Source organism: Myotis daubentonii, chromosome 8 (assembly GCF_963259705.1).
Source record: "Myotis daubentonii chromosome 8, mMyoDau2.1, whole genome shotgun sequence".
Classification (NCBI taxonomy): Eukaryota; Metazoa; Chordata; class Mammalia; order Chiroptera; family Vespertilionidae; genus Myotis; species Myotis daubentonii.
Genome location: NC_081847.1, coordinates 9,274,126 through 9,297,143, shown reverse-complemented (window position 1 = coordinate 9,297,143; position 23,018 = coordinate 9,274,126). Strand labels below are relative to the sequence as shown.

Here is a 23,018-nt window from a genome sequence, read left to right as displayed (position 1 = left end):
ACTTCACTGAGCAAAAATTAAATTAATTGGCCCAGTCAGCATGGCTCAGTGGTTGAGTATTAACCTATGAACCAGGAGGTCATGGTTCAATTCCCAGTCAGGGACATGCCCGGATTGTGGGCTCGATCCCCAGTAGCGGGCATGCAGGTGGCAGCCCACCAATGATTCTCTCTCCTCATTGATATTTCTCTCTCTCCCTCCCTCTCCCATCCTTTCTGAAATCAATAAAAAATATATTTAAAAAAAATTAATTGAATTACATCACCAAGCACTCCTGCCGAATCCATTAGAAATTGAAAGAGGCTAAGTTGAATGAACCTACGTTTAGTAATAGATGTTGTTTCTTCAGACAGGATAGAATCTAGATACAGATAACTACTCTACAACTCCTTTCTAACAACTGCTGTGACTTTTGTTCCTGTACATTGGGAAAAATGTAATTTCCTGAGCATGCCCTTTTCAATCTTTTATAACAACATAGCAACATGTGATGCTGGGTTTTAATAATGCTTTCACCTGATTCTGAAGTCCTGTCCTACCGCATCCAATGTCTCCCCAGAGCTGTCCACTCCTATAACTTTGCTGGGATCATTGTTTAGCCAGAGGCTGTGCCTCTGCAGGAAAAGGAAACACACGGAATGTTGCAAACAGGTTATAGCTTTGTTCATGACTCTAAAGCTAATAGTGATGTTTAAGATGGTGGCTCCCTAAGTAGAGAGAAAATGGAAAGCCTGATAGTGGCAAAACAGCAGGTCATGACCTGAATCGAAGATGCTCATGTGAGAGCAGAAAGCATCTGGTTGACCAGATGGACATGATGAGCAATATGGTGTTCCCACTTCCCAGCATCAGTCATGGCAGAGAGGCTAGAGACAGGAATGGTGAGGAGGACTGAGAGATAAATGGAATCAGTTCAATGCCATTTTAATCGATTTTGAGAAGGTAAGAAGTGATTTATCCATCTCCGCCACGGGTTGGCCGATCTTTTCTGGAAAGGGCCAGGGTAACTCCTTGAGGCTTTTGGGCCATCTAGAGTTCCTGCTGCTAGTACTTCACTTCCTTCATCTCCTCTTTTTTTTTAAACTTTAAAAATGTAAAAACTATTCTTGGTTCTGAACCATATAAAACCAGGCCACCAGGACTTGGCCTACAGGCAGGCTGTAGTTCACTGACCCTGAATCTGCACCCCATGTTTTTGGCAGTAGGTACAAATGAGCTTATTTAACCAGCCTCTCCCCCTCTAAGCCACGTGGACTTACTTTTTCTAGCAGGAGTTTGCCAGAGGCAAAAGCAATAATCCCAAGGTCCCCATCAGTGAAATCAGAAGCCACTTGTGGTTTTAACCAGAATCAGTCATGTTTAGAGAAGCCATTGGCATCATTGAACAGGGGGTTCAGCTTTTGGTTGCCCAGCAGACACATGCTTTGCCTTGTATGTCCTTTTCCCCAGGATATTAAAGTTTGGGCATGACCAGAATCTGACCACCAGAAGGCACACCTGGGGAGAGTACCAGAGGTGGTGCCAACATGGATGGTTGTCACCAACTTTGAAAGTTTCAACATTCAGGAGAGATCCAATCAATTGTTTCTGCAGAATTGGAAACTGACCACTTACTAGGTCCCTACCCAAGGGTCCATTGACCTGTCCAAGTGTGGAATGCAAATCCTCCCTTATTTTGTGACTTTGTGAGTAACAAGGGGGAGGGAAGAGCTATCTATTGGCTCACCTCCAGGCAACAAGGAAGCTCTGGGAGATGTCTTCATTGGCCAGGCCAGGGAAAGCGAGGCAGATGACAGAGATTAGAGGGTAGGGGTGGGCAGGCTTATGCAGACCACTTTTTATTTGGTCTGCAAAATATTGGCACAGATATCTTTAGAAAATTAAATTAGTTCCCAGTGTTTAACATGGGTTTCACATAGAATGCAGATTTCTACCTCTTGAAAAATAGGAATATCTGTTAACATCGCTTGATTTAAGTGGAGTAGCCACTACCATTTTGAGATGGTGGATGGGATGCTCTTCAGTGTCTCATAGTTCTTGTCTTTTCTTGTTGTCTTAAATAACCAGACGGTTTTACTCATTTGTGCTCCCTACAGGACACCACTGGCCTGGAGGGGCCAGGGGGAAGAGACTCGCCTTGCAGCAATGGGAAGTAAATGGGTAGCACCAGGAATTCAGGTGCCCGGGCTGAGCGCCCTTGTTTTCTGTTTTCCTAAAACACTGGTGGTGTTTATACGGGCACCGGCCATTGAGCTGAGGCCCTGCCTGCTGGGTGGGGCGCCTGCAGGACCTCCAAAACACGCACAGGCAGAGCCAGATGTACCCGCTCTGCAGCCATCTCTGGGGTCAGGGGCACCGTGCCCACCAGCTCCCTCTGCTCTGAGCTTGTGCCTGGAGTGAGCACAGGACAGGTAATAGGATCCCACCCACTGCTCTCAGTTCGGGCGCACCTGTGGCATCCTGTCCCCAAAACATCTGCTCTTAGTGAGTGTGAGCCATTGCGTTGAAAGGTTCAATCTGCCCATATGAGATCTTAGCTGCAAAAGCTGACCTCTGAGTGGCTAAGCCTGCAGGGGTGGGGCCAGGCCTTCCCCCCCCCCCCCCCCCCCCCGTGTCTGTAAGAAACTCAAGGTCAGACACAGGGCTTTTTTTCTAAAAGTTTGTTGAATGAACAAACTGGGGATCGGTGAGATAATTTTGTGAGCGTAGAGAAAAAGAAAAATGAAGCCGGAATACCAACTGCAGTTCCTTCCAATGCCCAGCAATGCCCAGGTTCCCAGCACATCCGCTTCATGAGGCCCTGGGAAACCATCCCTGCAGTGTCAGCCTCCACGTGCAGGTGGGGGAGGGGCTCCTGAGCAAGGAGGCATAAAAAGTTACCCAGAGCAAAGGGAGCAGTGGTTTTGTTTTATGCGAGGGGCTGGGAATTCAGATGGCTCTGACTAAATAGATGCAAATCACTTTCAATCCCCATGAAAATAACCATTCGAGTGCATCTGGTACTCAGCAAAATGCTGCGCTTGGAAATTTGGCCCCAAATGGCTGATTTCATGAGCAGTCTGCTTCGTCGAAGCCACAGCCACAATGGAGGCGTTCTTCCAGCCAGAGTTCTGCTCACCTACTGGCTGCTGTGTTTTCTCCGGGGGAGGAAAGCAGTCTCTCTCTCTCTCTCTCTCTCTCTCTCTCTCTCTCTCTCTCTCTCTCCTCTCCCCATTCAAGAAGTAAGCCTCGGCTCACTCTAGTTCCTCAACAGTTCAATAATATTCTGTGATATCTGGGTAGCATTTTGATGATAACAATACCCATTGCTTTTCCTGTGAATGTCAGAATACGGAGAGGAGTTGGAGAAAGGAAGGAGCGCTTTGGGTGTTTCATGGCTCAGAGCTGGAGTCAGGATCAGGCCGCCCACGAGAAAGGTTTCCAGTGGGAAGCCAAGAAAGACCGTGTGGCAGGCAGTGTCCACGGGAGAGAAGGCGCTGGAGCCGCGGGGTCCAGAAGCCTGTGTCCCAGTCACCGGTCGATTCTGTTCCTCAAGGTGCCCAGGGGTTCCCGTCTCCTCACAGCCCAGGCACTTGGCCAGCTGCCATTTCTCTAAGCTTTGGAGATAAAATTCGGGTGTCTTTATCATTATGACCAGGACACAAGCTCATCCTTTGAGGTCTTCATAGGACACTCAGTACTTCCTCCGAGAAGCACACGGTGTCCTTGGGCAAATCTCTTCACCACCCTTGGTATTTATCTCCCCTCTGTGCAGGGGGTTATATCGGCACATGCTATGTCAGGTGGCATAAAACAAGCCATAGCTGGACACAGTTCCTGGCACCTACTGACGACAAGTCACCTGAGCTGTCATCATCATTGACTTGTAGTGAAAGAGGTTTCTCAGTCACTTCATGATTCATTTATTCAGTCAAGTCAATCAACCCATCCATCAGGGATTGAGTCATTCAACTGCTTTTTATTTTTTTAAATATATTTTTATTGATTTCAGAGAGGAAGGGAGAGGGAGAGAGAGATAGAAACATCAATGCTGAGAGAATCATTGATCAGCTGCCTCCTGCAGGCCCCCTACCAGGGATCGGGCCCACAACCCAGGCATGTGCCCTTAACCAGAATCAAACCCGAGGTCCTTCAATATGCAGGCCGACGCTCTATCTCTGTCCACTTAGCCAAACCAGCCAGGGCTGTTCAACTGCTTTTTATAAAGGGCCTACTCTGTGCCAGCAATCACACCAGGTCCAGGTCCAAGAGCACGTGCAGTGAGTCTTCTGCGCCCGGGGAAGGAACACTGCTTAGAAGAGGTCTGCCCTTTTGTCGGGAGGGAGCACCACCGTGGAGGCCGGTAGCAAGAGGATCGAAGCTGGGCTGTGGACCAGCTCTCTGCTGTCCACTGTACGTTCTGGAGCGAGGGGAGCTGTGTCTGATTCATGTCTACGTTTCCAGCCCCAAGCGCAGCGTGTGGCTTAGAGATGATGCCCGGAGCACACAAATGGATGGAATCAGCGAACAAATGTGCCGAAGACCCGAGGGCAGAATTCATGGAAAGGGGGAGGGGAAGGCAGGGCTGTTAGGGAGCCTGTGAGCAGAAAACCCGCGCTAGGAGGCTTAGTCTAATTGAGGGATAATTAAAGTTGGAGCTAGCAGCTCCATCTGGCCTGTGCTGAGCGTCTGCACGCTTTATTTCGTTTAATTTTCACAGCTCTCCTTGGAGGTAGGGGTTGGGTTTTGAATCCTGTGTAATTTGTTTTTACATAGATGCATGTATGTAAAATTTCACTGACTGCAAAAATATGACCATATTGGTGATGATTATACCCGATTTTTCTTTTCATTATTTGTTCCTATGTGTTTCCCCTGATTTCCCCTTTCCAGCGACTCCTGCATCTTACCTAGAAGGTTATACTTATCTTCCCAGGTTTTCCTCTGTATTCATACAATCCTGTGTAGAAAGGTATCTACATGCCATACACATAGCTACAGACAGACACACATGTGGGCACATACACAAGATGGGTATTGGAGGGTCATTGTTGGTTTTACAAAAGTCTGGTCATTTTACACACTTTAAAAACTACCCCCCAGGTTTTCTCACTCGGTAGTAAATATCCAGTGGAAATAGTTAAAGATCACGTGTGTTTTCTAAGTAAAGTTTTACTAGAACACACTCACGCCCACTCATTGCCATATTGTTATGGCTGCTGTCACAGTGGAGCAGAAGAGTTGGTTAGTTGGCCCAGGAGTGTACAGCCTGCAAAGTCACTTCTTACCTTGACAGAGAAGTCTGCCAACCTTGGTCTTATTGATTCTTTTTCATCACTGCGTGATATTCCCAAGTCTCAATGGAAAATTAATTTATTAAGCTTGTCTATGGGAATATCAGCATTTTTTGCCAAGAATAAACAAAACTGCAATAGACAAATATATGTGCCTTTATATACTGTTTATTTAACTGAGTTTCTAAAAACTTTATTTAACTGGATTTTCTAAACTCAGGAGTAGGCTTGCTGAATTAAAGTGTGTAAGTATTTTTTTTAATTCAAATAAGTGTCGCTATATTGCCTTCCAAAATGCGGGAACACTTTGCATTTTATTGGCAGTGTTATTAGGTCTCTTTGATAGAGGGGGAAGCTGAGGCTCCATGGCTTAGCATTAGTAAGTGAAGAGTCAGGACAGGGACATATAGCCCTGGACTTGGACTCGTTGGGAACCGAATCGGAGGAGAACACAGGGCACCCGGGGCCTGAGTGTAGTGTTTGCAGTCTGGCAGGGGTGACGGGTTCAGCAGGATATGTGTACAGGGTTTCCTGTGGTTAGAGCCAGGGACATGGGAAGCGCTCTCATGGGAGAAAACTAGATCCTTTCAGGACCTCCTTTCTCCTCTAACATGCAGGGCGCGCACTGCCCAGCAGGGGCAGAGGCGGGCGCAGAGCTGCCTGCGGGGCTCCTGCACTTGGGACAGTCTCTTCTCACCCCCAGTGCTGCCCCAGATGATTACAAAGCTCCATCAAGGACAGCAGCGTGGCTGTGCGAGGAATTGGTTCCTGCCACTGGCGCAGCAATTAGCCTGGGGCGCAGTTTGTACTGACTGAGGGATCCTGCTTCATCAAGCGGCAAGGACTCCGAAGTGCAGCGAGCGTGGTTCTGGCATAAATTACTCCCAGCTCCCGACCGGACGAGATCTACTTGCTAGCACTTTACCAGGGTGTTTGATAAACCGCCGAAGCATAGAATCGTCAGATTGTGTGGCCCACAAACACACGCTTAATCTTCTATCTTCTTAGAAACTATTGTCTATGCTACTGTTCTCTTTTAAGGGAGACGTTTGGTCTGGATTTTGTGTAAATAAACCAAATACAGTGGGGCCTTGACTTACGAGTTTAATTTGTTCCGAGACCGAGCTCATTAATTCAAATTACTCTGTCAACTCAATGCAAAAAATCGGCCGAGAGACAGCTGGTATCTCAAAAAACTCGTTAGTCGGGACACTCGTAAGTCAAGGCCCCACTGTATTGTAAGATGCGATTCAAAACACATTTACTACTCATGAGATATTGGAGTCCTTCTCTGAAGCTGAAGAACCACCGACCCGGAGTCCAGAAAGCACAGGGAGAGGATATTTTCAATATTGTTTTCACAGAAGAATAGGTGGGCAGACCATGAGGACATAGCTCAGGAAGCCAAATGGACGCTGTCATGCAACTGGAGGGCGGTGTGAGTGAGACGGCTGAGTTCTGGGTGGAATGAGAGACAGAGACATCGAGAGACTAGTTTCTTTGGAGCTCAGTGTGATTTCTCTCGTGGACTGACTTGTCCCTTCTGACTCACCCTCGCGCACCTACCCATAGACCCCACAGCCAGTAGTGTGGCTTGTATATGCTCTCAGAGGCCTCTCAGACTTGGGTGAGCTTTGGAAGTCTCCCAGGTTGAGCAGACATCCAGGTGTGGGCGTAGCTCTGACTCAGCTCCACCCTGAGCCAGCGGTCGCCAATCTTTCGGACCTCACGGACCACCAGTGGTCCATGGACCACCGGTTGGCGACCGCTGCATGGGCCATATGCTTGTTCATCAGGTTGAGTGGGTGGGAAATGACGATGTGACTTGCATATGCAAAGTTGCTGTGGCAGAGACCCCCCCCCCCCCCTTGAGTCACTTTGAAGGAGCAGCCTGTGGAAGCTGGCGTCGGAGGATGGAATTAGGAATTATTGTGTCGTGATGATGGATGCTTGCTCCCGAATGGATCCAGACCCACATCTCGAACGCGCCATCTGGTGCTCGTGATTGACTGCAGCGGCGAACCATTACTTCCTGTCGTGCTGATCGACTTCCAAAAACACAATCTCTGCCGCAGAACCAGTCAGATTCCAGAGGATGATGTGGCGTGGTTCTGTGGCTGAGACTCCACACTGCTCCACAGCCCTTGTCTCCGACCTATAGCGTCAGCCAGGCCAGACGCGGGGGACAGGAACCAGCGGTGCATGGCGAGGGGGGGTGGCGCACGCTTGTTTTCCTTGTCTCGCTCAGAAGCTCTGCACCTGCTCGTTAGGATTTTTTCTCCTCCGAGAAGGGGGGTGGATACGACTCGCCCATCCTTCTGATGGAAGAGTCTTGGTGATCAGCATCCCTTCACTGTGGATTGGGACGTCTTAGAAAGGCTCTGTCTGCATTGCTTTTTAAAAAATATATATTTTATTGATTTTTTACAGAGAGGGAGAGGGATAGAGAGTTAGAAACATCCATGAGAGAGAAACATCGATCAGCTGCCTCCTGCACACCCCCTACTGGGGATGTGCCACAACCAAGGTACATGTCCTTGACCGAAATCGAACCTGGGACCCTCCAGTCCACAGGCTGATGCTCTATCCACTGAGCCAAGCCAATTAGGGCTCTGTCTGCATTGTTGACAGTGATAATGATGGGGACCATTCTTTGGTCAGTTGTCACTCAAGTTTAAATGTTACGCCCTGGCTAGTGATTCAGTGGTTAGAGCATTGGCCTATATTCAGAGTGATGAAAGCATCCCCACAGTCAATTCCAGAGCATTTCCTCACCCCAAAGGGAAACCTGTGCCCTTTCGCCATCACCCGCCTCAGGCAGCACTGATTTAGCCTCTCTCCCTGGATTTGCCCTGTGCACACATGGGATCACACATGTGTGGCCTTTTGTGTGTGGCTTCCTCACTCAGCATCATGCTTTGGGTTCACACGTGTTGTCGTATGGATCAGGACCGCACTGCTATTGATGCTAATCTGATCACTTTTATTTATTTAGTTTAATTATCTGTCTCCTTAGAAGGGAAGTGCTGTGAGACAGGAGACTTTGAGGCTCAAAGAAGGGGCGCATGGGTCCCATGCCACAGCTCACGGAGAAAAACCTAAACAGGAACGCGGGTCTCTGACCCTATGGTCACGTTCCCTGCCTGCTAGCACAGCGATCTTTGTGCTTTCAAAGCCCAGTCAGTCAGCTCTAGCCAGGTAGCCCAGTGGGTTAGAGCATCCTCCTGATATGCCGAGGTTGTGGGTTCTATCCCCAGTCAGGCCACAAACAAGAATCAACCAATGAATTCATTAATAAGTGGAACAACAAACTCTTTCTCTGTGTCTCTGTCTCTCTCATCAATCAATCAATAAAAACAACCCAGTCAGTTAGCTCCATTGATTTAGGCCACTGGGGAGATCAGGAGTCACGTGGCTGGTTAGGAAGAGGCTTGCGTGCCTTGCTGGTTGGGCAGCAGTCTGAGTATTAGACTTTCAGGAAGCCTTGCTCTCCTCCCTGGTGGGATCTTGTGCTGACACTGCTAATGGAATGGGTAAATGCAGAGCTGCCCTCCCTGCCGGGGACGGTCCTACCCCACGTGCCTGTGCACAGAGCAGGTCTCCCCCAGGCTCACTGCTGCTCAGCACTCAAATGGCAAAATAGAACGAGGCAGAGCCGTATTCCCACGTCCATGAAGCCAGGGCCGGCCACGTGCGCTTTAACCTGTACCCGAGGCTTCAGCCCCGGGCTCACAGGGCTTCTCATGGGTTGGGCTCATTAGGATTTATTTCTGAAAAGTATTCCCTGCTGCGTGGGCAAAGGCTGGGGCCATTTGTCCGTCCGTCCATCCATCCATCCATCCCCCGTTTGCTAAGCCTCTGGAGGCCCTCGGTAGGTGCTGGGGATACAGAGAGTAGAGGTATGGGCCCCGCCTGCCAGAAGCTCATGGCTGTAGTAGGATGCAGGCTGGTGTAGCGCCAATACAAGACAGTCAGTGGTCAGAGGAAGAACAGGTCTCTGTGGGGTCTGCTAGGAGCGCCTGATGCCATTAAAGGAGGAGAGATGTCAGGAAAATGTCCAGGGGAGGTGCTCCCTGAGCTGACCCCAAGGGGAGGTGGGTGCAGCCAGGTGACCAGTGGGGACGGCTCTCGGGCTTGGGGAGCAGGAAGGTGTGAGAGTGGGTGCCACGGTGCTGGAGCTGGCTGGGCCTGGGTGTGTTTTGGGCCATGTGACTGGAGGGATAGCAGGATCAGAGGACCCCATTCTAGGAAGCTTTGGCTGTGAGCCTGAGGGTGCTGCGAGCCACAGAAGGTTGTTAGGGAAGCTGGGGAAGGAGGAGGCTGTCGGCTGAGGGGACTCGGCCGAGGTTCTGTAGGCAGTGGCTCATGTGTCTGTTTCTATGTTGGTTGCTTGCCCCAAACTAGGGAGTCCTAAAACTTAGGTTCCGACTCTTAAGTCAGCGGATTCGGAATCTTCCCCCTGCTTCCCTTGTCTCTGTCAGTGGGAGAATTGGGTTAGAGGAAGAATCTCAGATTCATTGCCTGCAGGGCCAGGCGGACTGCATCATAGTGATGACAGTTTTGGGGTTTGAGACCGCAGACCCCGATGGGGACAGAAGAGCACATGAGACCATGGTCAACATCATGACCTCAGGAGCATAGGCTAGTGAAAGAACTAAGAAGTGAGTTTTGTGTGTATACACACATGGGTATATACATATATTTATTCAACTGTAAGTTTATATAATTTAATATTTAATGATGGTTGTATTTAACAGCCTGCACTCACAAAATTCCTGAAACATGGCCCAGTGGGCTTTTGCAAGCTGTTTGAGAAGCTCTCCCACACCATTGGCTGGATTCATTCTTTCACGCAACAATATTTATTGAGCATCTACTGTCTATCAGGTTCTGGGAGCTTGAGAACACACCAGTGAACAGAGCATTCAACAACATTGTTTCCTGGGTATAGAGTTGTGTGTTTGTTGCCCCCCACCCCCCATTATCCTACCAGTCTTATTCCTACATGTTTACATCGACTGCTCTAACTCACACGCTGACTCCCTTCTGCGGACCACCCTCTTGGCTCCCCGTGAATGGCTCACTTCCTCTCCCGGGGCTGTGCACATCTGAACTGTCTGATACTTAGAAGTGGCAGCTGCGGACAGTGTGACCGCAAGCACCCGCAGCCTGCTGGGGACTAGAGGTAGCCTGGGGCATCCTTCCTTCACGTGGCTACACGGGCTCCAGCACCCACTGCTGGGGTGGAGTCTCTCCTGTCTCTATAGCCTGGACTTCTCAGCCAGCATTTTCAACCAGATATTCTCCTGCATTTTCTCTAGTTCCTGTGACCTCCCAACCTCGGGCTGCCTCCCAGAGTCACAGTGACTGTGGTGATAAATGGGCATATGTTTTGAATGATCTCCCCATAACCCGATTTCCCCAACAATTTTCAAATTGGGAATTTTCCCCCAGGAATGTTTTATCACATTATAGCAGAAATAACTCTACTTAAACATATTATGGTTGGGGTAATTTTTATTTTTCCTTTTGAATGTGAAAGCACTGTATTTATTTAAAAGGAAAAGCAAATTATATAAAAGTGTATCAGGTTTAAAAAAAAAATGGAAGAGATACCCCAGGTTACCCAATTTTAACTCCTTCCAAATGGAGTGTTAATTTCCACTCCCGCCAGTGGACTGCGCGGGGCCTGCGGTAGCTGTTGGAATCCCGCATCAGAGTTACTTGCAACGATAAAGAAAAATGAGGCTGACACTTTGCTCTTCAACGTGTCACCAAATCACTTCCTCAGGCTTCTCACTCTTGAGAATTCAGACATTTTTGCGTGAAATAAGACTTTTCATCATTTCTTCTCTGAAGACAGAACGCTCCTTTCATCAACTGAGCTATTTGTTCAAAGGGTTGAGAGAGAAAGAGAGCGCCAGGCCTCGTAAGGGTCTCTCTGAAACATGACGTGGTTGCCACTTCCTCCTCAACAAGCTTCTAAAAGCACAGCCTGAGCGCTGGGCTGCAGACTCATCCATGGTCAGGTTGTGAGTAAAGTGGTGGCTCTTTCCCAAGTGTTTATCCTAGATTACATTCTTATTCTATTAAATATTATCTCTTTACTAGTGGCCCAGTGCATGGATTAGCACATGTTGAAAGAAAATTAATTAGAATTCCTGGGGTGGCGCTGTGGCTCAAAGGGCGTCTGCAGAGTGGGGGGGGGGGGGGGGGGGAGAAAAAGAAAGCTCACACTCGGGTCTTCTGGCTCATGGTGCTGGCTCCGGTGCAGGACTAATGCAGGCAGTCCTGGGTGGTGGCTGGCGGGGCAGGACTGGGTGAGACAGGCCGGACACACCCTGGAGCCAACCCGCAGTTCCTCCTTGGGGTGGTGCACTTGGGGTGATGCTGTGGCTCGAAAGGCAAGGTGTCTGCGGAGTGAGTGGGGTCCCTCCGGCAGGTGGGGTCCTTGGCCTGGCCACAGGGATCGGGCCGAAATCAGCTTTCTAGCATCCCCTGAGGGGTCCCGGAGTACGAGGGCACTCTGCAATGATGCTGTCCTACAGGGTGTGGAACGCAAACGCAGGTGTGCAGTAAACCAGATTCAGGACCAACAGTGCCCCAGCAACAACATAACCCACCGCTGAAGGTGGAATCACCCAGCCCCCACGAGGAATCGGGCTCCCTCCTCTCTGGTTCTGGGTTTGTCACGTCACCCGAGAACCACTGCTGCCAAGGCACCGCAGCTCAGCAGCACCTGCATTGAGCGTCTGCCCCCTGCTGGTCAGTGCGCATCATAGGTACTGGCTGGTCTGACGGTCAGATGGTCCTTTAGCTTTTTATATATATGTATGTATATATATATATATATATATATATATATATATATATATATATATATATACCAGAGGCCTGATGCATTAAATTTGTGCAAGAGTAGGCCTTCCTTCCCCCGGCTGCTGGCACTGGCTTCCCTCTGGCACCCGGGACCCAGGCCTCCCTCACAGTACAGATATTATACCTGGAACTACCATGCTGATGACTCATGATAATAAGCAGGGTGTTTCTTTAAAAAATCTTCAAATGGGTATTGCAATTAATAGTAATAATAATAATATCCCCATTTGTTCCTGTACCCGGTCTGTGCTGGGCAAATGCTAAGCAGGTCCATCTCCCGGAGCGCTCCCACAGCCCAGGTGGTTTCTCAAGTGAGCACTGATGGATTTCTCTAGAGCAGTGGTGTGCAGGGTCACAACATGCAGGCCTTCCTTTTCATTGGCTAAATCTGCCTTCCTCTGGTTCGCAGTGGCCACGCATCCAGTGTGTGTGCATGTGCGTACGCGTTGACCAGGTGCTGAGCGATGGAGATGTGAGTTGCCTCCAGGGGTCTGGAGGTCAGGTCTCTGCGTTCCTGCGGGCGGTCAGGTCCCTCTCAGTCATGTCGCTGACACCCCCGTTCTTGCCTTGACAGCTGCAGATGAAGATGAGCGAGCGGGCCGCCTCGCTGAGCACCATGGTGCCCCTGCCCCGCAGCGCCTACTGGCAGCACATCACCCGGCAGCACAGCACAGGCCAGCTCTACCGCCTGCAGGGTGAGTGTGGGCGACTGCCTGGGAACTGTGTGTGGGATCCGGTGTGCAGGAGCCCGCGTGCTGCGGGAACCCGTGTGCGGGAGCCCGTGTGCGGGAGCCCGTGTGCGGGAGCCTGTGTGCGGGAGCTGGTGTGCGGAAGCCTGTGTGTGGGAGCTGGTGGGTGGGAGGGAGACTGCGGGAGGGAGGACCGCCATGGGTGAGGGTGCCAGCACAGGCAGCCCTGTGGAGAGCGCTCTGCTCCACTCACTGCTGCTGGGTGCCAGGCTGGTTAGCCCCTTCCTCTGGTGCCAGGGCCCATCAGGACCTCACTCCCGAGGCACCATGTCTGCCACAATGTCCGGGGGAAAATGTTCACAGTGCAGAGATTGAGCCGGAGGCTGTGGCTGAGCAGTGTGCACATCATCAGGTGCCAGGGGGTCCGGTGGGTTGAGCACAGACAGCGCCTGCGTTCCTAGGGAACCTGCTGGAAGCTTAGATTTCTGGGCCCCTCCCAGACCTGAGGAGTCAGGGACTCTGAGGATAGAGACCATCCCCGAGTTAACAAGCCTCCAGGTGGCTCTCAGCTTAGGAACCTGCTGGAGGGCGGAGTCCTGGGTGCGGACTCTGCTGCACCTCTAAGCAGATCCTGAGACGCCCCTCTTCCAAAGCCAGGGTCTCCGAACCAGGTGCGGGAGGGCCCCACAGGAGCTTTTAGAAACCCTATGTCAGCATTTTCTCACTCCTTCAGATGCAGCTTTTTATGTTGATGGTCGGTAAGAACAGCTGTGCATGTACAATTTGTGAATAGAGAGGCCTGGGGGTACGCTGATGGAGAACTTCTCTGAAGGGGAGCAAGAGGCCAAAACCCAGAGGGCACACTCTGGACGGCGCCTCGCTCAGAGGAGGCGCTTGCCGAGCCCCTCAGTTCCACAATGAGTGGTGACCTCGGGGAACAGTGGGCTCAGGTCAGGTGCCGGCTCCCCGAGCCTGGTCACCCGCCGCCCCCAGCCCCTCCCGCTGGCCATTCCTCTCCTGGGGCTCTTCCGGGTCCCTCTCCAGGGCTCCCAGACTTTATCATCACCAGCGCCGGCATCTCTGGTGACGTGACTCACAGGAGCGGACAAGGGCACTCGCTCTCCTATTGCCCTTCTCAGTTTCCACTTCGTATGCATTGTGGGCCTCTGGCTCGCGGCCAGCTCCTGCAGGAGGCAGTGTGCCCAGGCGGCAGGGGAGCCGGGCCTTCCTTCGCCTTCATCACTTGTTCTCCCGTCACCTGGCACGGAGCAGCCGTGTGTGAGTGAAGAGGGCACCCAGGCGGTTGCATTTCAGTCCGAACGCCTTCATCTGTCACTAGCAGGGAGCACGGTACCTGTAGGCTCTCAGAAACACCACTGAGTGCTGGGTGCGTGAGCGAGCGGCTCATTGCTAAATGGCTGACAGATGCGCTCACCTGTTAGGGTCACACAGAGTCGGGCGAGGTCGGGTTGTCACAACTGCCATCTGCTCTGTATCATCTTCAGAGACGCTTCAATGTCTGAGTTCCATCATCTCAGCATTGCCCTATATGTGCCACTTACACTATATATTCAATTTTGTTCAGTCTCATCTACTTAAATACATCTATTTTTAAGTGTATTTCATTGTCTTTTAAGCTGTTATAACAATTATATTTTTCCAATATGCAATAAGATAAAGCATATGAACTTATACTCACATAAACCTATTGAATGGCTGTATAGCCTGACTTTCTACATATACCTACACAATCTTTACACAAAGGAAACATCTTAGATTCCAGGTGTCTGGAATGCAAAAGGAAGTGGAGAACCAAGGTGATGTAGGCGTTATAGAGAGGAAATTGCCTTAAGTCCTGAGATACAGCGTGCATGAATCATTTCCCTAGAACACCATGTCTGCAAAGATGCCCTGAGAGGGAGGGAGCACTTAAATAAGTTGCAGTTTCTGAATTTATTAGCCAATATCCCAGAGTTCCGAAATCCTCGGGACAATCTGGACAGAAGATGTTGTATGAAGAGCACGCTCACTTTCCGATCTCTGGCTAATCCAACTATCCTTAACCAGCGTAAGTGCACATTCCTGAGCAATCATTTCAGGCGAAGGGTCTTCTCAGGTTTCTGAATGTATAATAATATAATAATACTTTTTAAAATCTTTTTTAAATTGAAGGAGGATGTTTTAGGTACTGTACGCATATGGCTTATGTGCACCCAGGGTATCTATGACTACCCCCACAGGGTTTACATCTGGATACATCTGTTTGGCAGCACACAGTCACTGTTTTTTTAACAACAACAATACAATTTGCAAACGTACCTCCACGCACAGAGCCGCGTTTGGTGGTTGGGAGGCCCATGCATAGCAGACAGGTCCGGGGTGACCCTCAAAGACTCTTAATCCACGAATTCCAAGACGAGAGAAGTGGCGGCATCCCCTGTGGAATGGAGCCGAGATGCAAACCATCACGGCCGAGAAAGAAGTGCACCCTCTTCCAGGAGCTCCCTGCGTTGTTTGTATCAAAGATACAGGCCACAAACCAACCAGCGTCGCACGGAAGTCCGGCTTTCATCCCTGTCCAGTTAGGTTTATGTTTTATTATCCTTTCACCCATCACTCAAAAGTAATGAGCTATTACTGTAAAATCAGGATCAAGTTCATGGGTCCAGATGTTTGAAGGAGCACAGAACAGTCATTTGGAGAGACGGGTAGCTCAGCTTCTGGTGGAGTCAGTGGGGGAGGGAGAGTAAGTGCCTGGGATCCTGCAGAGACGATGCTTGTCCGGCTCTGTGGGTGACAACTGCAGGGCTCTGGAGACCGTAATGAAAACTTTTACTGTTGGCTTTTTTGCTGCCGATGGTGCTCTTCGCTGAACATACAGCTTTTTATTAGAATCCTTACCTTTCTCCTGTGTTGCCTGCCCAGCAACACTCCCTGAAATTGCCTCTGATCTCGGGCTGCTCCTGTGCGTGAGGGTAGGGGGGGCCTTGCTTCACAAGTGTGTGTTTGCTGTAGATGTTGTATTGGTTATTTCACCCAGTGATTCGTTTTCACACACTTCTGCTACTTGGTTAGGAATTTGCCTAAATGTGTTTCATGTTGCTATTTAATTTGTACCCATGTTGACTGAGGTAGCTCCTCACCTGTGTGTTCTATGTAGATTTGACCCTTTTACTTTACCTTGTGGATTGCTCTTTAGTTGCCGGTATTCCTTGAGACAGTGTCAGTGTGTGGCCTGTGTTGTATGGGACACAATTTACCAGTAACTCGTTACCTTATAAAAATATTGTTCATTGCCCTGGGCACATAGCTCAGTTGGTTAGAGTGTTGTCCTGATACCCCAAAGTTACAGGTTACATCCCTGGTCAGGGCACATACAAGAATCAACCAGTGAATGCATAGATAAGTGGAACAACAAATCTCTCTTCCTCTCTCTCTAAAATTAAAAAAAAAACAAACATATATTGTTCACAGACTATCTAAAATTATCTTGGTTATCAGGGATGGCAATTTCCATGGCAAAGAAATGGAATTAAGTTTATCTATTTTCCAGCTATACCATTTGCCTTCTTCACCCCTGGAAAAAATTAGTGACGTTATGCATTAGAGAAATTAGAAAAAGTTAATGACATTATGGCTCTGGGTGTGCCACATGGTAAAATTGCATGGTACATAGTTTCTTCTTGTTTTGCTGGTATTTATGAGTTGTAATTTCTCTGGCTGGTGTAATCTTGGAGATTATACTAACCCTTATGGGGGAATTTATCTGATTTGAGAAATTTTTCATTTCCTCCCTAAATCTAGTCCTTCGCCACCACCTTCTGGTTGACCTTGGAATTGCCACTTTATTATTACTGTTTCTGATGCATGCCACACACAGTAAGATGTATTTAATCCACTATCACACCTTCTCTCATCCCATTTTCCAGGGTCCATGTAGAAATTCTCTTCTATGTTCAGGAATATATAGAATCAACATGTCAAGGAGGTGTATCATGAAACTGCACTCAGAGGAGGTTCTTTTAGGAATGCATTGCACAACGTAACACAGACTTGTTTTTTACCAGTTGTGTTCCATGTCGTCTTCACCCTACTCCCTAGCAGTACTGATGCCCAATAAGTTTGGGGGACATGCTACGTGTTCATTCTCTTTTCCAAGATTCAGCATGCAGGTCAGCATTTCCAAGGCTCTGTGATGGCTGGCAGTAAAGAATCTGTTTAGCCTTGTTTAAAGCAGACATGTGCAAATTTATTGAGCATGAAGCCCCTCTTTCCTTTTTCACATAAACAGACATTAACATATCCACTAGTGAAAGGCCAGGTTTGCTCCTTACAAGGGAGACAAGACATTCTCCATGAGTATCTTTATGAAAGCAACCCTTTCTCGAAGACCTACTGTGTTGCATGAGGCATTTAAGACATGTGATGTGATTTCATCCTTAAAACAGCCCCTGAGAGTACGTTATTCCCACTAATTGGGAAGAACCTGAAAATTGGAAGTGTTACTAATGTGTCCGAGATCCCCGATCTAGTAAATAGTTGAGGTTTTCACCTCTCTATTCATTTACTCACTCACTCACTCATCTAGTCAGTAAGTGTTTATTGAACACCTCCTTTGTGCCAAGCACTGAGCGAGGTGGTGGAGATATGCTGGGGCTACTAGATAGGCATGTTTCCACCCTCCTAGAGCTTATAGTCCAAAAAAGATCATTGCCAATAATTAAATATATTTAATTTCAAATTTGACACATGTCACTTTGAAAAGAAGGTGTTTGTAATAGAGAATAGTGAGGTGTAGCTGTTGATTTGGAGGGAAGGGGCAATGATAAAGGGGCCTCTTTAGACCAGGTGGTCACAGGAAGCTGTGGCATTTCTCCCAAGACCTGACATCTGAGAAGAGGCAGCCATACTGAGGGTGAGGGAGAATCTGGCTCCCTGGCGAAAGCAGCAAGTGCAAAGGCCCTGAGACAAGCCAGCTGGTAGGTTCAAAGAGCAGAGAGCAGGCAACATGGCTGGTGCATAGTGGCGCTAGCAGGCAGCCAGGTGCTGTTTGCTTCTCCCAGCAACAGTTTGAATTGGCAAGAACAGGACTACCGTCTCTGTTTCAATGAAGGCAGAAACTCAGATGCTTGGAGTTCAAGTAGTTGCTCATGATCACATGACGAGTGAGTGGAGGGGGTGGCATGAACTCCAGGGTTCCGACACTAGTCCAGGCTACTTCTTTTACCAGGGGGCCTTGTCTGTGGTAGACATTCTGCCGCCATGGATGTCTCACAGGCATGTGCCTGCTATGGAAATAGCACCGCCACAGGACTGGCTCCACCACGTGGTTTACATATGTGTTGTAAGGACCACAGATTCTTGGAGTATGTGGCTGCTTTGGAGAAGTTAACGTTGGGTTTCAATCAGTTCTAGCCCAGTCGCTGTCATCGTGCTTGCAGCATTTAAGACGGAAGACAGATTAAGACTTGAGCGATCGTGAGCAGATGACAAAGAAACCAGGCTCTGAAACTTGCCTGTCTCAAGGCACCCGGGGCCACACCAAGAGGGTCAGGGCAGAAGGGGAGCGGCGGGCCCTGGTGAACCGCATGCCTCCTTTGCAAGGGGCAGCTGCGTCCCCTCTGGTCCGCCATGCTGTGTGCGGGGGCAGAATCCAGGCCAGCACCACCTTCTGTTCTCCAGCAGAGCAGGGAAATGAGCCCCTTCCTGGGAAGTCCACAGGGATATAAGCAGTGGCAAGCACATCCCAATGTGCCGTGACCTGTGCAGGCCAGAGAGCGGGGCTGCGCCCAGGTGGGGCCCAGGGCAGTGCCACCCTGTGACCATTCTGTGAACTGCGAAGAATGGAGAGAATCTTTCCATCCATTTCCTGGCTTTGATCTAAGCACAGTGTTCACAGCAGCTGGAGAGATGCAGGGAGCCCACTGCAGAGTGGCCGCAGGTGCTTTCCATCAGTCGCTGTCCTCGCAGACCCGGAGCCTACAGAGCTGATGGTTCAGAGAGAGGCTCTGCATCTGAGCGAGGATGTGGCTGTTGCGTTAATACTGTTGCACGCTGGCTGCTTCCTGCGGGAAACGTTACCAGGCCGTTACAAAGCTAGACCTGGATTCTTGTAACCTTATGAATACCATGCACCACCTACTGCATGTGTGTACGTGTGTAGGCAAAAGGAATAGAATCCGCATTCGTGATGGCTGGGAGGCTGGAAGAAGGGATGTAGGATGTTCTAAAGTTCAAGGGTTCTGTAATAGTCCCTGCTGCTGAGTGCCAGGGACCACCTGACCGGCTAGATAACTCTCTCCCGGTGCACACTTGAGGCACGCGGATACCGACTCCATGATTTGTTTCCTTTTTGTTTGGGGGCTCACCGCTCAGCAGACCCGTGGTGTTTCCTTTCGTCCTGTACCATCTCGGGAGGAGGCACAAACGGGCTTGGCATGAGGTCGGCCGGAGGCAGGGCTGTTTGTGGTCATGAAATAAATGGGGAATGAGCAAGGGCCCCCGGGCTCTGTCAATGTTCCTGTGTGGCCAGGGCTTGACCACAGCGTGGTTCTGAGTGACCGGGCGGGCAGCGTGCCCGTGGAGCTGCGGTGCTCTCTCTCCGGGATGGTGCAGGCTAGACCCCTGCCTCTGGCTCCCGGGAGTGCCCTGCTCCAGGCCGTGCCCTGCTCCAGGCCAGGCTTGTTCTGCTCAGGTTGTCCTTTACCTGCCCACAGTGTGCATTTCTTGGCTCTGGGTAACCTTAGCCAGCAGGTGGCAGTAAAACCTCTCGTTTTCTATGAAATCCAGCTATCTGCAGGGATTGGCAAACTAGGGCTGGCTGGGCGATTGCGGCTGCTCTCTGATTAGGGGAACAGAGATGTATGGGACATCGACGCCCACTCCTTCGATCCCCGGTAGTTGCGGCTGCCTTCGCACTATAGACAGCAGAGCTGCCGTGAGACCAGTGCACAGCCTGCGAAATCTAAGTGTGTAGCACCTGGTCTGCGTGGAAGAAGTTTGCCACGCCCCGACCTCGCAGAGGGCTGACCGTGGCCTTGTGTGTTTAACTTCCTGACTTCTCATCTTTCTTGGTTGGAACCTCACCCTGAAATCATAAAGATCAAATGGGTTTTAAGAAGTCCTCCTTTGCAGCGAGTTTTCCTGGTTATAAATATAAACTTGTCTTACTTCTGGTCAGGTTTACAAAGAATGTCCTCGTCAAGTTTCCGCAGTCCCATGATTCCGTCTCATTTTTCCTAAATACCCTGTGAGTTAATGAGAAAGAAAAATGGAGGAAAATATCAGTTATCTGATTATAGCCCCAGGCAAAGGCCACATGCAAATGATATGTTAATGATGTCATCTCCCATGAATCTTATTTGCAAGTCACTGTGAGTGGGAACCGTAATACTTACTTCTCTTCCATAGACACGTGTTGCTAGCTAATCTAGAGGTGGGCTTTCTGGACACGTATGTAACCGCTGTTCTAACATTCTTTTTGGAAAAGATGTCGCCAGTCCTCTGAAGCTTCATCGGACAGAGACCTTCCCCGCCTACCGCCCCGAGCACTGACAGCGACTGCCCAGCACGTGAGTGACACGCGTGGGAGGCGTCCGCACGGATCCACCGGAGGTCGCGGGACGGCGGCGAGAAGGACGAAGGAAGCTCCGGGCCCTGCCTGGTCGTGTGGTCACTGGGAAACTGCAATACTGTCCTTGTCTTTCTCTCTCTCTTTCTCTCCCCGTGGTTCTTTCCTTTTGTAAAAAAAAAAAATCAAGCCCCCCCTTAGCGTAACTGAAACATGCTCTACAGATTCCGACTTCTTTTACAGCCGGACAGAAAGGAGTCAACCCACACGTGATTTTCTATGGTCGACCCCTGTCCCCTGCACTTCTCAGTCCTTTCGTGGTCCTTGTGATTTCCCCTCTGCGTGTCTGTTGTGTCACAGTCGGCACTGACAATAAAATGCCCTCCGTTATTTGTTACCTGTGTGTCCTCGGTGCCTGGGTTACTCATACCTGGTCGGTCTGGTTAGCTACCGGCGACTGCATTTCACTATGTCGCCAGTTAGTTTAAACCAGGGCTTCGGCTCACTCTTGCTTATTCTGTTAAGAAATAACTTTTCTAAGGACCCTGGAGTGTTCTTTATGGGGTGGACGTTTCTCACACAACTGTCCCTCTTGCCTTTTTCCAAGCCTTCGTTTTGTTTGAAGTACCTTCGTCACCCGTTTCAAAATAAAAGCCCATTCTTCACCCTGAGCACGGTTGGGCATCACTCTCGTTCATTAAACTGGTCAGAGCACCTGCCAGCTCGGGGCTGTGCTGGCTGGAGCCCGGGGACCTGTCTCCGAGGACCTTAACTGCAGAGAGTTCGACAAGGAAATAAGGTTGCCCCGACCATTCAGGGCGGCTGCTCCATGGGCCCCAGGGGCGACGCACTTCTAGAGGGAAGGCCTCGCTTTTCCCCAGGTTTTCCCACCCACCGGGGAGTTGATTCTTGTGGGCGCCTCAGGCTGGAGAGGGAGCAGGCCAGGTATCTGTCTCCTCTGTTCACAGTGTGGTTGCCGGGTAAAATAGAGGACGCCCATTACATTGAGTTTCAGATACACAATGAATAGTTTTTAGTCTACATGTGTTGCATGGGACATTATGTTTTTTAAGAGTGCTCGTGGCATCTCTCAAGGTCAAGTTGGACTGGGTGGGCTGCACTTTCCCTTCTAAGAATGGCATTCCTGTTTCCAGGCCCTTGGGCGGTGCCTGGCTCAGCTCACGCTTGAGAAATACACGTTGAATGAATGAATAGACGAATCAATTTCCATCCTAGGGATAGAGTTCTTTCTAAAGGAGACAAATTAATAGTGATTATATATTTTCTCAGCACCAAGGCACAGGGCCAGGCCCTTCCAAAATGGTGATTTTTCACCAGAAAATATTTCTTGTGTTTTCTAAAAAAAAAAAAAAATACAATTTTGCTAGTTTCAAGAAAGAGCTGTAAAAAGGTTTATTTTCTATTTTTTAATTGATGAGAGAGAGAGGAGACATTGATTTGCTGTTCCGCTTATTTATGCATTCATTCGTTGCTTCTCATGTGTGCCCTCACTGGGGATTGAATGCACAACCTTGGTATATCAGGAGGACACTCTAACCAACTGAGCTTCTCAACCAGGGCAAAAAGATTATTTTCATTTGTGCTTTTTCAAAAAGTATACAACTTCCCCCAATAGAGATTGACCCATGAAGCCCCAAAGGCCCTGTTAAAACCCGAGCTCGCACAGCTAACAGCCTCCTGGATCAGTGTTACCTGGGACTTCTGAGAACACGCATGGTCAGGATGGGTTTTTCGGGGCGGGGGGAGGGGGAGCAGAAATATGGGGGAAAGGAGGGTTGCACTGAGCTAAGAGTCCATTGGTGGATTAAGGATATGGAAATGGTTTGGTGCCAATGGCTTGGCTGGAACGCATTTGTGTTTTAGCAACTTTCCACATCATTTTGCTCCTCCTCCTCCTCCTCCTCCTCCTCCTCCTCCTCCTCCTCCTCCTCCCGGGTGCATACCTATTCATCTTGCAAAGATGTGGTTCTGCACACACATTTGATAATTCACTCACTGTTCCTTTTCCTGACTCTTATTTTCTTCTAAAGTTGTCTCTTAAGAGGTCCTCCCTGAGTCCAGGGCCTTGGCAGCCCACGTGGGGGATTAAGTTGAAGAAGTAGATAAAGAAAATGGAATTAGAGAAATAATGATAATTTTAATGAAAGTCAGAATTGCCAAAGCAAGTCTAAAGCTAATGAATGTATAAAGAAAAGATGCTGAGTATGGTTAACTACAACTCAAACCTCTTTCAGGACTTTAAAAAAAAGAAACACACACACACACACACACACAAGAGTTGGGGTTCTATTAGATTATCCACATAGCGTCTATGTTCCCTTCAGTACTATTCCAGGTGCCTTGCTTGTGTTATCTTATTGGATCCCCACAACAGCTCTAGAAGGTCAGTGTAATTATTGTTCCCATTTTACAGATGAGGAAACTGAGCCTTAGGAGTTTTAATAATCTGAAGAATATGCCCAACATTTCTGAGCTCTGTTCAAAGGTAAACCGCAGCACATTAAAAAATTGTAAGAGTTTATTTGAGCCTAAATCGTCTTGATATGGGCAGTGCCAAACAAAAGCTGGTTAGGAGCGCTCCAAAGA

The 23,018-nt window shown here is 49.3% G+C and overlaps 1 protein-coding gene across 1 annotated transcript in view; it reads left to right on the top strand.

Annotated features, from left to right (window-relative positions):
• Positions 1–20,808, top strand: part of DOK5 (docking protein 5) — a 136,013-nt gene extending 115,205 nt beyond the window's left edge. The window contains exons 7-8 of the mRNA XM_059705256.1: positions 12,727–12,847; positions 20,331–20,808. Coding sequence (XP_059561239.1) covers positions 12,727–12,847; positions 20,331–20,395 — 186 coding nt within the window. The 3' untranslated portion in view covers positions 20,396–20,808. The remainder of the gene's footprint in view (positions 1–12,726; positions 12,848–20,330) is intronic.
• The last annotated feature ends 2,210 nt before the right edge of the window (positions 20,809–23,018 follow it).